The sequence below is a fragment of the Mustela nivalis genome (assembly GCF_964662115.1).
Source record: "Mustela nivalis genome assembly, chromosome: 9".
Taxonomy (NCBI): Eukaryota; Metazoa; Chordata; class Mammalia; order Carnivora; family Mustelidae; genus Mustela; species Mustela nivalis.
The window spans coordinates 110,273,594-110,288,787 of record NC_139028.1 but is presented as its reverse complement, the minus strand read 5'-3'; the positions used below and the strand labels follow the sequence as shown (position 1 = coordinate 110,288,787).

At 46.1% G+C, this 15,194-nt stretch overlaps 1 protein-coding gene and 1 long non-coding RNA gene across 12 annotated transcripts in view; one reads left to right on the top strand and one right to left on the bottom strand.

Annotated features, from left to right (window-relative positions):
• Positions 1-4,549, bottom strand: part of LOC309873072 — a 10,181-nt gene extending 5,632 nt beyond the window's left edge. Inside the window, exons 1-3 of the long non-coding RNA XR_014316179.1 lie at positions 4,462-4,549; positions 4,182-4,283; positions 3,568-3,673 (exon numbers count right to left, since the gene is read on the bottom strand). This is a non-coding gene — a long non-coding RNA (uncharacterized lncRNA). The remainder of the gene's footprint in view (positions 1-3,567; positions 3,674-4,181; positions 4,284-4,461) is intronic.
• Positions 1-15,194, top strand: part of CPSF7 (cleavage and polyadenylation specific factor 7) — a 22,373-nt gene extending 7,179 nt beyond the window's left edge. For 3 of the 11 annotated variants that reach the window (XM_082748031.1, XM_082748032.1, XM_082748028.1), the window contains exons 3-10: positions 11-229; positions 1,067-1,170; positions 1,546-1,718; positions 4,585-4,999; positions 5,499-5,617; positions 7,825-7,993; positions 8,644-8,811; positions 13,130-15,194. In XM_082748031.1, the coding sequence (XP_082604157.1) occupies positions 11-229; positions 1,067-1,170; positions 1,546-1,718; positions 4,585-4,999; positions 5,499-5,617; positions 7,825-7,993; positions 8,644-8,806 (1,362 nt within the window). In that variant the 3' untranslated portion in view covers positions 8,807-8,811; positions 13,130-15,194. Of the gene's footprint in view, positions 1-10; positions 230-392; positions 424-1,066; positions 1,171-1,545; positions 1,719-4,584; positions 5,000-5,498; positions 5,618-7,824; positions 7,994-8,643; positions 8,812-13,129 lie in introns of those variants that run through there. The other 8 variants (XM_082748035.1, XM_082748034.1, XM_082748033.1 and 5 more) reach the window with 4 other exon arrangements.

The window sequence follows — 15,194 nt, the reverse complement described above, 5'->3', positions numbered from 1 at the left end:
CATCTCTTAGGACCCAGAGTTCAACAATACAGATCAGATTGACCTCTATGATGACGTGTTGACAGCCACCTCACAGCCCTCAGATGATAGAAGCAGCAGCACTGAGCCACCTCCTCCTGTTCGCCAGGAGCCGTCTCCCAAGCCCAATAACAAGAGTCCTGCGATCCTGTACACGTACAGCGGCCTCCGCAATAGGCGAGCTGCTGTCTACGTGGGCAGCTTCTCCTGGGTGAGCATGGGGAACCAAAAAGCCTTCTGGGTAGGCTGGAGGGAGAGCGCTGGGAGGTGATGGCATTTTCAAAAACCACTGTTGCACTGTTTTGTGCTCTGATGGGGTTGGATTTCTTTTTCCTGGGATCAGGTTGGATTGATCTCTGAAAGAGAACTATCCTGAGGACGTACTGGTGCCGAAGAAAGCAATAAGTGGGTAGTTGCTTTTTCTGCCATCTTGTTAATGCCCCTGACCCTGGGGCTTTATGTCTAGCAGGGTCATCTGTGGGATGAGATTTCAGAGTGAACACCTTGAACTCTTGGTGGTCATTCGATGGTCCTTTGATAACGATGGGTGACAGGGATCAAAGACATTGATAGTTTTAGTATATTCAGGGTAGGTGGCGATTGTTGTTTTGCAAAAGTTCTTTCGTGACAGACATGTTTTGAGGCTGGTGGAGGGAGGGTCCAAATTAGGAAATGTACATACTGAGGGAAAAGTCCTGACAGTGGTCAAACTGTAGCCTGCTAGGTCTCTCACTAAAAGCTGTTAGTAATCATTGTTTTAACTCATGACAAGGTAGCCCAAATGGCGGTCAGAGTTAAAATAGGTTTTAATTTTCTTAATCTCAAAAGATGGGGGATTAGGAAGGGAGTGGGGGGCTTTGGAATTCTGGGTGGGTGAGGGTAATCAGAAAAGCCTGCACTAATTGAACTGTTGATGGGCTCTTGGGTTTCTGTGGGAGGTCATGGCTGTGACTAGAATCCTAGGTTTGGGGAAAGGGTTTGGAACATTCTAGGTGGGGAGGGGGTGTAGCTCTTGACATTTCTTCCTTTTCCATCTTGCCGGCCCCAGTGGACCACAGACCAGCAGCTGATCCAGGTTATTCGCTCTATAGGAGTCTATGATGTGGTGGAGTTGAAATTTGCAGAGAATCGAGCAAATGGCCAGTCCAAAGGGTGAGGTCTGGATTTGAGAAGTCCCTTTTAGTTTGTCATCATTAAGATAACAGATCTATGATGTATTTTGGCCCTGGATTTTAATCCCTCTGACCCCTGGCCCAGGTTACTGCCTTGGTTTTGACAGACCACCTTAGAACGGGGACCTAGCTGCAGTGTAACAATGTCCATCCATTGAGGGGCGAAAAGAACTAATTTCTGATTCCAAATAGGAAGATACAGACTGACACCTTTTCATTGGTGCTGGTTTTGTGTATGTTGTATTAGCAAGGAATTTTTGCTTTACCCATTTTCACTAAAAGTGGAAGAGAGTTTCTTTTTTCCTCTCTTGCTTGGCTGGTAGATCTCACTCATTTTTAATTTTTCTTCCCCAAGGTATGCTGAGGTGGTGGTAGCCTCTGAAAACTCTGTCCACAAATTGTTGGAACTTCTTCCAGGAAAAGTTCTTAATGGAGAAAAAGTGGACGTGAGGCCGGCCACCCGGCAAAACCTGTCACAGTTTGAGGCACAGGCTCGGAAACGTGAGTGCGTCCGAGTCCCAAGAGGGGGTACGTGGAGACCATCTGTATGAAGGGGGCAATTTTGTGGGTTTGTTTTCTGTGTGCGGGTTTGTTTTCTGTGGTGTGGGCTCTGCCTCCGGTGTGGAGGAGTTGGGGGGAAGGGGTGGGGGTTGGGGGGTGCGGGTGGTTGGTAGCATGGGCAATTAGTAGACCCAGAAATGAGGCTGTGTACAAAAAAAAGCCCTGCGCTGAGAGGTAGGTTCCGGGTTATAGTCTGGTTCTGCCACTGACTCATTGTGTCACCTTGGGGAAGTCACTGTACTGCTTAGGGCCTCTTCCCCTCTCTGAAATAGATACATGATGTTTAAAGTTCCTGTCAACTTTAAATTATGTGGTTTTGTGTAAAAAATCAGTGTATAAGTGAATAGGCTTAATTGTAACATGTGTTCTTTGTAAATTAGCAGCCACCCTAACGTGCAGGTAATATTTGTAAAGATGGCTATAATCTTATCATAAACATGTGCTGGAAGGGTGCTTTGTAAGAAAGCAACCAAAAGGTATGTTGGAAAAGAAGAGTTTAACAGTATTTCTCCAGCACTGTCCAGGGGACAGGGTGCCCATTCAGTTACCTGATGTTTTAATCTGCTTGGCAAGTATTTTCTACTAATAAAGCTGCATTACACGACCTTAGCTTGATGCTAGTTTCCCTGAGTTCACCTTACTCCCATTGTTCTGATTCTGTACTCACCAAGCCACCTTCTGATACTAATTTGGTTTCCCAACTAGGCTCTCCTACTGGGAAGAGAATGCGCTGACCAGCCGACACAAGTATTCCGGTCTGCTTGGCAGTTATATTTCTCATTGTAAATTAATAAATTGGCATTCTGGTTTATGAATCAGTCTCTTGTGAGTTTGGTTAGCGTGAATCAATTTTTTAGGGTACAGTCACCCCTGGGTGAACTTCTAAAGTCGAGTTTCTGAATCTGCGAAACATGAGGACCAGACCTTGGATTTTCCTGACCTCACAAGGTGCAGCCACCCTGCAAGGCCTTGTCCGAAGCAGCAAACTGTCTTTTCTTTCTTTTTTCTGACAGTGAGGGTGACGGGTGGGGATCGTGGGGAAAGTGTCATCACTTGCATTCTGTCATTTCTTAGGTTCTGCTCTCAAAATAGTGCTTTGTATTGATCGGGTGGTCCACTGGGATCTTGTATTGATTGATTGAAGGTGGAGATAGGCCACGTCTCTCTTGCATAGGAACAACTGTTGTTCTGACTGGATTGAGCGCCTAGATGGTTATAGTGTGAACTCCCATTGCTCTGGGTTAAAAGGCACATACTTTTCTTCTTTAACAGCTTGAATTTTCAAGTTCTTCTGTTTCAGAGCTTTTGTATGATTTGACCCTTTTCTGACTTTCCTAAGCTGCATAAATGTACAGTTGCATTAGGGATAGCATTCCTACTTGCGCTTAGCTGTTTACTCCTCGGTGTTCCCTTTCTTTGCTGAAATGATGGCAGTGACTGAGTGGTGGTTTTCTGCTCTGTCGCATAGTACAGTACTAAGTACAGCTGGTGGACTTCTCTGCTTAAAAATGGTTGCTCCTCTTGGGATTGTAGCCATAGATACAAAACAGAACCCTTGCACAAGTAGGAAGAGTAGCTAGGAAGATGGCTAACTTTCAGAGGATCCCACTTGCTAATACCTCTTTCTTTGGTTTGAAAGAACTCAGGGAAAAAACAGGTTGCCGTGTGGATGAGACATGAAGCACAAGTGTGCCATGATCGGCACCAGTGATAAACCACAGAGGACAAAGCGAGATGTTTGCTGAGATGATGGGTCCCCCCCATGCCGGAAACTGGAGTTGGGTTTACCAGCAAGTATAGTTTTAGGAGCACTCACCTTTCTGTCCACATTTGACTGCCAACAGCATCTCTCTGCTTCCAAGACTCCTAAGGCCATGGGATTATGTTCTTTTGGATTCCACATGAACCAGGCTCGGAGTACACTGTTAAATTGGCGAGAGTGAACAAGTTTAACTGAGTGACTTGACAATGGCCAGCCATATCCCCAGCTGTAAACAAGCATGTGTGAGCCCCTCTTGTGCCCAGCACCATACCGGCGTGCTGTGGTGATCCTCCTGTGGGGTACAGTGTTTGGGCCATTGAAATACAGTGGGAGTTCCCCAAATAGGAGGCTTTTTTTTGTTGTTGTTAAACTAAACTTTTACTAGGAGTCCCTGCTGTCGGCTGTGCCATCTGCTCCGTCTGTGGGCACATCTTATCTTGGCTTACCTCCCATTTTCTCTCTACTTCTCACTTGACCTCTAGTCTTCTGTGGCATATGTCTCTTCCCCATCCCAGTGACAGTTTTGGTATGTGGATGGGGGAAGTATCTATCCCCTTCCCTTCTCTCACTTATCCCAAATTCCCTGCAAAGAGAAAATTACAGGTGCCCAGTAGGTTAGTTCTGATCTCAGGTTAACTAGTACTGGTCAAAGGAGAGAGGCCCTGAACCTCTTGATCAGGGACGGGTGATTTCACATCTGCTTGAATTCGCCAGAAATGTAATGAACATACTTCCCAACAGTGTCATTTTCTCATGGGTTAATTAGGATCCTGCATTTAGAAATAGAAAACAAATCGAAGGATAAATTAAGTGTGAAGCACAAAGTTCTAGATAAAGAGCGTTCTTTGATATGGAATTGGTGATAACTGCGTTCTGGGTTTATGAATTAACTAACTTGCCTCTGCCCTTTCTTTCTGAGGCCAAAGAAAAAGAAGTAGATGATTTTACCTTCTTCCTCAGGTGCCTGTCGCCTTCTTCAGTATGGTGTCAGAGGACTGTGGCTGAAGGATCTGGTTCCATGGGTACATGTAAAGGTTTGGGCAGTAACGTCAGTTCTGTTTTCCTTCATAGGAATACCTCCACGGGCCCATTCCCGGGATTCTAGTGATTCTGCTGATGGACGGGCCACACCCTCTGAGAACCTTGTACCCTCATCGGCCCGTGTGGATAAGCCCCCCAGTGTGCTACCCTACTTCAATCGCCCTCCTTCAGCCCTCCCCCTGATGGGTTTGCCCCCACCCCCAATTCCACCCCCTCCTCCTCTCTCCTCAAGCTTTGGGGTCCCTCCTCCTCCTCCTGGCATCCACTACCAGCATCTCATGCCCCCTCCTCCTCGATTACCTCCTCATCTGGCTGTACCTCCCCCTGGGGCTATCCCACCTGCCCTTCACCTCAATCCAGCCTTCTTCCCCCCACCAAATGCTACAGTGGGGCCTCCACCAGATACTTACATGAAGGCCTCCGCACCCTATAACCACCATGGCAGGTAAGGACTATCTTGTTCCTTTCAGATCTGAGCCAGGTATAGTAGGGTATACCATGTGTTAAGCATTTTATTCTCCCAGGGGAAGTGAGTGTGAATTCTTGTGTTCTCCCTTGTGGAAACTCTCTTGTCATAGTATTGAGTCCTGGGAAATAGTTAACCATCTGTTAGATAATGTTTTTTATTTGGTGTTTCATTTGCATCTAAGTCTCTTGACCCAAACCATGTCTTCCGCATCCGTTTTTAAGGAGCTTGATTAAATCAAGTGCTGTATGTGGCTGTTAGGGTTTCAGTGAATGTCTAGCGCTATCAGGTCACACCAGAATTACAAAAGAATATGTTGTAAATGCTGTCCTTGAAGAGAATGTGAACACATAAAACGTGAGCAGGCTGAGAAGCGTGTAAGACATTATATAGGAGAGCATGATTAATACTGTATGGTAGGATCTGGTAAAGATAATAAGAAGTGTGGGCAATCAGGAATGGTGTTATTTCTGTGCAGCCGAGATTCGGGCCCTCCGCCCTCTACAGTGAGTGAAGCAGAATTTGAAGAGATCATGAAGCGAAATAGAGCAATTTCCAGCAGTGCCATTTCCAAAGCGGTAGCTGGAGCCAGTGCAGGTAACTCACCCTTAACCTTTGCCATTTTCTCCTTACCTTTAGTTTTTCCATGTTTTGTCATTTTCATTGGCAAGAAGTTCAGCAGGATAAAATTGGAGCACTGTTAGATTCTCTAGAGTGGCGCATTTTGGGTAATATATAACCTGCTTGAACGGCTTTGGGGAAGCTCTAGTGGTGTTAGTCTGTATCCAGACCTGCCCCATGAAGACAAACTTAGTGACTAGATTATAAATAACTAATAGTATCTGATTGTAGTTTTTGTTGTAGAGTGAAATGCCTGGCCTTGTGGAGATCTCAGTGGTTTATCAGTGGACCTAGTGTCTTCGTAGTACCTAGTATAGATCCCAGGTTTTTTTTTGGACTGATACCCCAACTAGATGTGGTTTGATATGGAATCTCTTTATATATTTGGGGTCTAGACAGAACTGCTGGCCTCTCTGTAGCCTATCCTAGAAAGAGGCAAGTCTGTTGGGTGTCATCGTAAGACATAGGATGCCCTTACAGCTAACTTCTGCCCTGCTGTCAGTACTAAGTGGGCAGAACCAGAAGCTGTGACTCGGAGAGCCCTGGCATGGAATCTTTGGTTCTTTATAGGGTTCTGGTCCAAGTTTCACATTATGATATGAGTCATACTCGCTTCCTTCTTGTGAGTTTCCCACATTAATGTAAATGTAGACTGTCAGATCTCCTAAGAAGTAAGTTAACACTAAATATTACCATCTGTTTTCTGTAATTTCTCATCTTTGGCTGCAAAATTTGAATCCACAGAGTAGGTTAAAGACAGGAAATACATGTATTCTCTCTCTTTTTTTTTTTCCCCTCCAGAAAACTTTCATTGACATCTGAAGGATTTTTTAATTAGAAAGTAATCTGTGCTCATTTTAACAAGTCCAATATACAAAGGAGTATAAAGGAAATAGTTGTTGTACTTCCTTATCAACTCCTTCACTTAGAGAAATCAGTAATTGAATCTCTATCTCCCTTCCTTTTTGTTCTCATTTAAGTCATTCAAACCACAAATACTTAATGAATGCCTACAAAATAAGCAGAAATTCCCCATCCCAGGAGAGCTGACATCCTGGTGTTCCTGGACCGCCACAGAATCAAAGTTCCTCCACAGTTTCTGATCTTTCCTCACGGCCCTGCACAGAGGAGGCTGCCAGTCCTCATCCCTGGACCCCTGTCTGGTTTCATGCTTTCCTCACATTATCTTCTGTCTGGATGTGCTAGATTTAGCTTGGGAAAGCATTCTGCAAATACCCAGCCCCTGACCACGATCCCTGAGCCAGGCACTTGCTCACCTTTGGGGAATGAAGGGGCTAGTTCTTGATGGCAGCATAATTTAAAAAACACATACGTATGAATACACTCCACATACAGAAGTGTTAGATATACGTTACATATACATGTGTACACATCTGATTATAGATTCAAAATAATTCAGACTTAGAAACGTACTGTGGTAATTAATAAAAGTCTATACAAGGACCACCACCACGACCACCTTATACAATTTAGTGTCTGTCCCTCATATTTTTTTTTCTGTGCATATGACAACATATATAGAATTTTTATTCTTTTTACAAAAATGGAATATTGTTTTTGCAGATTTTTAGAAATTAATATATTCTGGATATCTGTCAATATATAATAATACCTAATTTTATCGAGCCCTTACTGTGTGCCTGGCACTGTGCTAAGCGCTTTACGTGGATTACTTTGTTTACCTGTAGATGTATTGTGTGCTTTTTAACAACTGTGTAGTATTTTATAAAACCAACATCCCATAATTTATATAGCACCCTACTGAGGGAACTTTTAGGTTATGTCTAATTTTTTGATAAAGTAATGCTGAAACAACATTGTTAAGCATACATACTTGTGAACAGAAGTAGAATATTCTTAGAATTGCTGGATCAGAAAGTATGCACATTGTTTATTGTAATGGCTATTGTCAGATCACCCTCAGACCACCCTGCTCCGGTTTGTACATCCACTAGCAACATCGAGAACCTCTGTCTGATTGCAGACCGGTGGAATATAGGTGCCGTCTACTCTTCTACCTGCCACCTAAGCCTCATCCATCTTACCATGGTTCTGTGGGACAACTAGTTACTCTTGCTTTGTGTCCTCCTGAGTTCTCCTTTCGGTCCAGTTAGTTTACTGCCTCTGCTCATCCTTGGCCTTTCCCATCCGTCCCCTGTCAGGGGATTACAGTGACGCGATTGAGACGCTGCTCACAGCCATTGCTGTTATCAAACAGTCCCGGGTCGCCAATGATGAGCGTTGCCGTGTCCTCATCTCCTCTCTTAAGGACTGTCTTCATGGCATTGAAGCCAAGTCCTACAGTGTGGGTGCCAGCGGGAGCTCGTCCAGGTGAGTTGTTGGTTGCTTCAGCAGCCTGCTAGCCGCAAGCAGCCCTCTTCCAGGGATTGGCAGGGGGAGGAAGAGAGCCCAGGGGATCTGGCAAGGCCCTGGCTGGAAGAGCCGGCCTCACCCTGGTGTCTTTAAGGGAGCGGAATTAAGCATCTGCATCAACACATGTTGTAACGTCTGCAGTCCGTGTTGTCACCCAACACGGTGAGGCAGCGGGCTGTTTAGGAATATAGACTGGTGGATAGTTAAGAACATGGGCTTTGAAGCCATACGTGCTTGGATTCAGATCTAGTTTTGCTCCCAAGTACTTGTATGGCTTTGAGTATAGCAGTCAGTCAGCTTTCCAAACACTCTTCTCGTCTTTGGAAAAGGGACAATAGCAGTCCTTCTCTTACAGATCTATTGTAGAGATTAGGTGAGATAAGCATGTAAAGCTCCTAGCACTGTGCCTGATGCATTAGTAAGATCTCAACACATTTGACTGCTACTATTTTCCCAAAAAAAGACTAGCAGTCCTCAAAGAGCTAACATTCTCAGACATTGGGCCCATAGTAGAAAAGTGGTTCAAATACCGGAAGACACGAAAACACAACACTCTTGGAAGGCATGTGGTAGGTTCTCCGAGTGAGGCTGAAGGATCTTTCTAATAGGAAAAGACATCGGTCCCGAGAGAGGTCACCTAGCCGGTCCCGGGAGAGCAGCAGGAGGCATCGGGACCTGCTTCATAACGAAGATCGGCATGATGAGTATTTCCAAGAAAGGAACCGGGAGCACGAGAGACACCGGGATAGAGAACGGGACCGGCACCACTGAGCAAGGTGGGACGAAGCCCCGCTGCTGGCTGTGGGCGATCTTATAAAGGAAAAAATACTGATCATGAAGAGTCTGCTCTTTTTGAAAGCGAATTAAGAGAAAGGGAGGACTTTTTGACTTAGGTAACAGAAAATTGAGGAGGGCAGATTTCCTGCTGTTCTTGCTTGTTTGGAGAAGTCTCACCCTGAAATGGACCTGAGATTGAGCTGGTTTTGTCTCTTGTCCGCCTTAACTGGTATCTGAGAGACAGTTTGGCGTCCGGGCTGAGAACACAGTGTCTGCTGGCCGTGTTGCTTTGTTCTTCAGTTTCCTCATTTGTAAGTGAAGATAGCACGAGCAGCTGTCTCCCTGAATTCAGTGAGACAATCCGTCTGGAGCATTAGCACTCCTGGTACTCGTCACATACCAAGTTCTCAGTAGACGATATCCAGTTATATCTTCACCCCACTAAACTTGCAAGGTGTTTTCAGGAAATTGACCAGGACAGAAAAGTAAGACCACTGCCTACTTGTAGGTTTTTGTGGCGCTACATGAATGATTTTTAAGAATTAAGATCTATTAAAAGGATACTGAAACTCAGGATGCTTTAGGAGAAAGCTGATCTGGAAAAATAATCATGTTTAATAATATAGAGACTGTGTGGAGGGTATTTCAATGGAAGGATATATTTGTTTGGGGAACAAAAAACAAAAACAGAAGAGTTGTAAGTGGAACTATATTAACTCAGGTTATGGAGAAGTTGAGTTAGGCTTGGCTGGGTTCGGGGGCTCCAGCTGTGTCCTCAGGACTTAACCCCTCCGCATCCCTCAGCTCTGCTCTTTCTCTGTCTTCATCCTCAGACAGGCCTCAGTGGTTGGGGTGAGGGAGGGGAGGGGGGAAGGCACCACAGCCCCATCATTCTATCCCACTGATTTAGCTATCCCAACTGAAAGCTCCCAACAAAATTTGTTTCTAGCAAGCAAGAGTGGTTTTGATTCTGTTTCTCTGGAGACCTTTAAAAGCAGTCTAGACTCTGGCTAGGATGATCTGGTTTTGGTTCTTGGAAGCTACTGCATGACCCAGATGACTTTAGTATCTCATCTTGACTTTGGTTCCACATCAGGTGTGTTATGAAAATGTCCTCCGTGTGTGTGTGTGTGTGTGGTTTTTGCAGTTTGGTTGAGCTGAAGAGATAGTGACTGGCAGGAGGGTGAGGAGTGAGAATGGCTCTCCACCATGCCTTGGGCTGGCTAGACAGGTGAATGGATGAAGACAGGAAGAGAGACCCTCCCGCTCCCTGGGAAGGCCAGAGTAGTTCACCAGCAGTAGCCGGACTGTAAACAGAAAGTGCAGTGTTTGGCCTACTGACAGCGTCCTAACAAGAAAAGAGTTCCTGTCCTGTTTTCCTGCCGCCCTTTACTTTGTTGTTTGGCATTATCTGCCATTAATATAAGCAGTTAGAGCTGGAAATTTCTTTTTACCTTCTTTAGGTGGTGAATGAGTGGGAAATGAGAAGTTAACATTTTTTACCTGCCTGCCTTCTCTGTTCTTAAACCACTCGTTTATTCCACAAAATTTTAGAATGCTTGATGTCACGGAAATCTAAGCTAATCCATATAAAATCAACAGACTGTGCGTTTTAGATACTTCTTTCTAGGTTTTGCAAACAGGTTGAGATTGGGGAGGTATCCATGTATCTCCAGGGCTCTAGGGCGAGTGGAACTCACAAAAAGCTCTGGCCTAATTCGGCCTCGGGGTGGGTGGGAGGGTGAGCATCAGGGTAAATCTCTGTTCCTGTCTCATCCCTTCTGTGGCACCAGCAGCATTTCCCTGCTCTTGTTTGAGCTGGCACAGCTGCTAGTGTTGCTGTGGGTCTGGGGCCACCCCTTCCTTAATCCTGCTGCTCACAGTGTGGGTCCTTCTGAGTGGAAGAGACTAGAATAGTGACCAGGGAGGTATTTGTCCGTGCAGAGCATGAATTACAGGCTCCAGAGCCACTTTCCCTTTAGCAGTTAGAACATAGAACTGCATGTCACAGTTCCTGGCAGCTTTGCTTCTAATAGCCTTTGACAGAAGTTGTGAGATCCACTGACAATTAGTATTTTGGGGACTGAACATCTGAACCTGAAACAGGAGCCGTCATTTTGCTCATTTCTTCTGCCTGTAAAATGGGCTTTTTTTTCCATTATGAGGGTGATGCACTTTGGATAACTCTGAAAAACCTACAACCCAGTAGTTCCCAGAAAACAGTCATTTGGCTGGTACAGGCCTATGACAAGAGGAGGAAAAGCGAACTCTGAAACAGGTTTTCTGGGTCCCCATGTTTTATCCTGTAGATATGTTGCTCATTTCTTCCAAATAACTAGTCCAAAAGAATTGCATCAGGCACCCCAAAAATGTCATTTTCTCACATCTCATCTTAAGGACTCTGCATTCTATCTGCAGTCACCAGGTCCTGACATAGGACGTCTCATGTTGGGGAGATGGTGCCTGGGCCCATTTAGCTGGAGAACTGTGCAAGCTCTGTGTACGACATGTTTTAGTTAGAAAATACTAGGGTTCATATTGTATGGACAGTGTTCCCTGAGAGCCAAAAGGTGTGTCTGTCTGGAGGCAGCAGTACAGACAGCAAACTTTTCTGTCCCTTCTGCCTCAGGGTGAACACCACCACTAGGACACAGTCTCATTGGCCACTTGGGCTTCTGCCTGCATCCAGACATTACCACCTAATGTATCCACAGGCTCTAAAAACTGGGTGCTACAGTTGACTTTTCCTGATGTACTAGTTATCCTGTGTTTTGTTTTGTATGGACCGTTCCCAAACTACATCTGTTTTCAGGTATATGTGTGTATGCCTTGGAATTTGAGGATATCCTTAGGTAATATGTGGCTTTGGCTTCAACTTCTTGTGGTTCTTGGCTCTTGGCTCATTATTTGGAGATATTATCCTACTTAAGATATAATCATTCTCACCTCATTCCTTTCCTCCTGGTCCAAGGAAAACTAAACATTGTGTTCAGTTTTGATCCAGTGCGCAAAGATTGAGAAACACAGATGGGGTGGAGTGGAGAGGCACAGAGGGCTTCGGTTTTCCCTCACAGGAAATGAGACAGATGCCTGCAGTATAGGTGTTTAGAGAAGCCGGAAGGCAGTGGCCTCTGTAACAGATTCTGGGAATCCGAAGCGGAAATCTTGCCATTTCAGAATATCAAAGGATTGGGCAGCTTGTGGATTCTCCCCCCACCCCCTTGGATAGCTCCCCCAGGTTACAGAAGAGCACCCCATAAATTGAGCATTTGTGTGTAGGCTGTGTTGTGGGTTTGGCCTTTAGAGGAAGTCACAAGCCTGAATTTAATCTCCCTTTCTCTTGTTACCTAGGACTTCTGTTTTATGCGGTCGGATTGACCAGGCCGCTTCCCAGCTTACTGATGCTGCCACACTGGAAAAGGGCTGGGCGTACCAGGGACCTTAAGTTTGGTAGACATGTAGTGAGTGGCTTTAACAGTGTCTTAATGTTTGGCAGAAGTTCTTAATTGTGCTTTTAGGTTTCTTGAATGGGGACTACAGGTTCTTTCATCTCCATGCTCTGCTTTCTGTTCCAGCCTGGCCAGATAACTCTTGGTATTAGGCTGTTTCTTGGTCCCTCACTCAAAGCTGTTATCTGGGGAAACACATAGAATCCCTGAGCTTTAGTACAGGTTAGAAGATCCCCGGCCCCTTACGTGTATGCACGCACATGTACTTGCAAGAACACTGTTTGGGGTCTGTTTTAAACAGGGCTTCTTGGAGAGAAAAGTTTAGTAGGAGTTTCCTGTGTAAGTACATGCTCCCTGCTAGGGCCTCTTGGGTGTTTGGGGTGAACGGATTTGGTTATGTGCACACTTATTTTCTTACCATTGGACCTCCCATTTCCAGATTTTTACCCCTCCCCTTAAGGTAAGCTCTGACTTGCTCAGAACAGATTTTCTGAAATGGTATTTCAGTTCCCTGCGATATTTCCTTATCACAACTCTCCTTGGATTGTTGTAGTTTCCATACTTCTCTGGGCAAAGTCTCCTTTTCAGTCAAACTGCTTTGAAACTTCGTTTCATTGTCTGTTCTCCCCTAACCTTAAAGTGAGATGTCACTGCTTTTTTCTCTCTACTCACTGTAGCTCCTGCAACCATTCCCTCACTGCGCACAGTGCCAGACACCCCCAGACAATCCTGCTTTCTTTCCTTCACTTCCCCAGGCTTGCGTTCTGTGTATATACCCTACTTCATACATTGTAACTTCAGAGGAAGCCAGTGTAACTCGCGTAACGGCTAACGTGTGTTTTCTTTTCTTCTGATGTTCTCATTGCAGGAGTCTGGTTGGAAGCAAATGTTTTTTTAATGGACTTGCATCTCCTCACCTTGATCAGGACTAAAGGACGGAGGCCACTCCACCCCTCCCCCTTCCTCCAAACCCCTCACCCCCTTCAAAAACCCAGGGAATACTCTCTGCCCTACAGGACTGAAGACTGCCTGGCAGCCCTCCCAGTCCCACCCCTCCTGTTTGTCAGGGGAAGGAACCTGAAGACTTTGTGTGGTTGGGAGGGCTGGCAGACAGGAAGAAAACCTGTCAGGCCCCTGGTCTCCACAGAGAATGGTGCTTTGTCCAAGAAAACGTAGGAGTTTCTGATTCTCCAGGAGCAGTTCAGTGGTGAGGCTGATAGGAAGACTTTCTTCCCAAAGAAAACCGATCCATGCAGGATCTGGGAGAGTGACTGGGTGTGCCAAAATATGCCCAGGCTCCTGCCCTCCGCACGAGGCTTGGTGGGGCCAAGAGGGTCCAAACCCCTTGCTAACATACCACTTCTTTGTTTAACTCCTTTACCTTCCCAGCCCTTTGAGGAGGGACTCTGAGAACAGAAATTCCCTTACGAGAAGCTTCTCCTGTTCTTGCTTTTCCCTCTTACATATTGACGGTTCGTTTCCCTGACCTCCCAGAGGGCTGAACCTTCCCACCTCCCTGCTGCCCGGCCGCCTCAGTGGACTTGCCCCTCCTAAGTAGAGAAGGCCCCTGAGGTTGCTTGCTGCTGGGGAGCCTGGCAGAGCCAGTTACCACCCTCTGCTGCTTCGTGCTTGGTTGCCTCTTGGAAGAACCCGCTGTACTAGGTGTTCCCTTTCCTGGGGCTTTTTCATTTCACACGTGGAGCCCCTCCCCCAAGAAGGCTGCTTCCTTGTTTTAGAGGAAGCTACTGCCCTTGGGAGACGGGGACATCGGACCTCAGCAGTGAAGAACCCTTGCGAACTCCAGGAGCGGGAGGACGGAGGCGGGTTGGGCAGGCTGTGGCCTACTTCCATAGAGGCTTTCATTTTTCAGGTTCGATGTGAGCATGGGCTTGCATCCCCCAGGTACATACCTATTTTACTCACTGTGGGAGAACCTGGCACTAGCAGGCAGGTGAAGTCACAGATTTGGTGTCTTCCCACCTTTTGACTGTTGATGTATTAATAGTTCCCCTCGCTCAGTGTGGAGGTGCTTCCTACCTCTGATGAGCGAGGAGGAAGTGGGGCCTGACTCAGGTGAGCTCAGCTCAGAGTTCTAAGGACCACCACTCCGGGGGCCATGTTCTACACGGGCAAATGGAATTGCTTTTCCCAGAACATCCAAGTTGTGCTGTGGTTGCTGCCGCCGGTAGCTGCAGCAGCAGAGTCCTGCGGTACCCGTGGGGCGATGGCTGCTGCCTCTGCGTGCACGTACGGGGCACATGACATCTAACGGGAGAAGAGACGTGGCATGTGAGACGCAGGGTCCCCCGAGACCCTCTGGCTCAGAGGGGAGAGACTGAGTTGGACCGGAACCCTTCCTCTTCCCTGCACGTTTCTGACGTAGCCCTCAGTCCGTCAGTGAGGGGGTCCCCCCAGGGTTGGAGAGGCACATTCCCTTGGGACAGAGGCTACATGTTTGTAGCTTTTTTCCCCTTGTCCCCAACCCCATCCCCACCTCCACTTCAGAACATGGCCCCCCGCCCGGCTGGCCAAGTGTTAAGTGATGCGCTTATCCTCGAGAGCAGCTCCGGGTGTCTTTTTAAAATGTAGAGAAAACCAAGTAAGGTGACAGTTTAAGGAAAAGAAAATATATAGAATACCAGAAAAGCCGTTTACCCGGAGAATTTTTTCTCCCCATTTTTGTTTTGTTTTTACTCAATGACACAAATTTTAGTTCTATTTCCTGATAGCAAAAGGAAAAAAAAAAAAACCCAGCCCTCAAAAAGGCCAAGGCCCCGTCCCCCTGTTGTCGGTGATTTGTTTGTCTTTCTGATAGGTTGAAAATTGTGTAATAAACTTGATGACGCTGTCAATCTTTTATACTGCATTGTATTTTTTTCCTTTTGTAACAAAATATTTTTAAATAATAAATGGGGTGTGAGCTGTTTTATGGA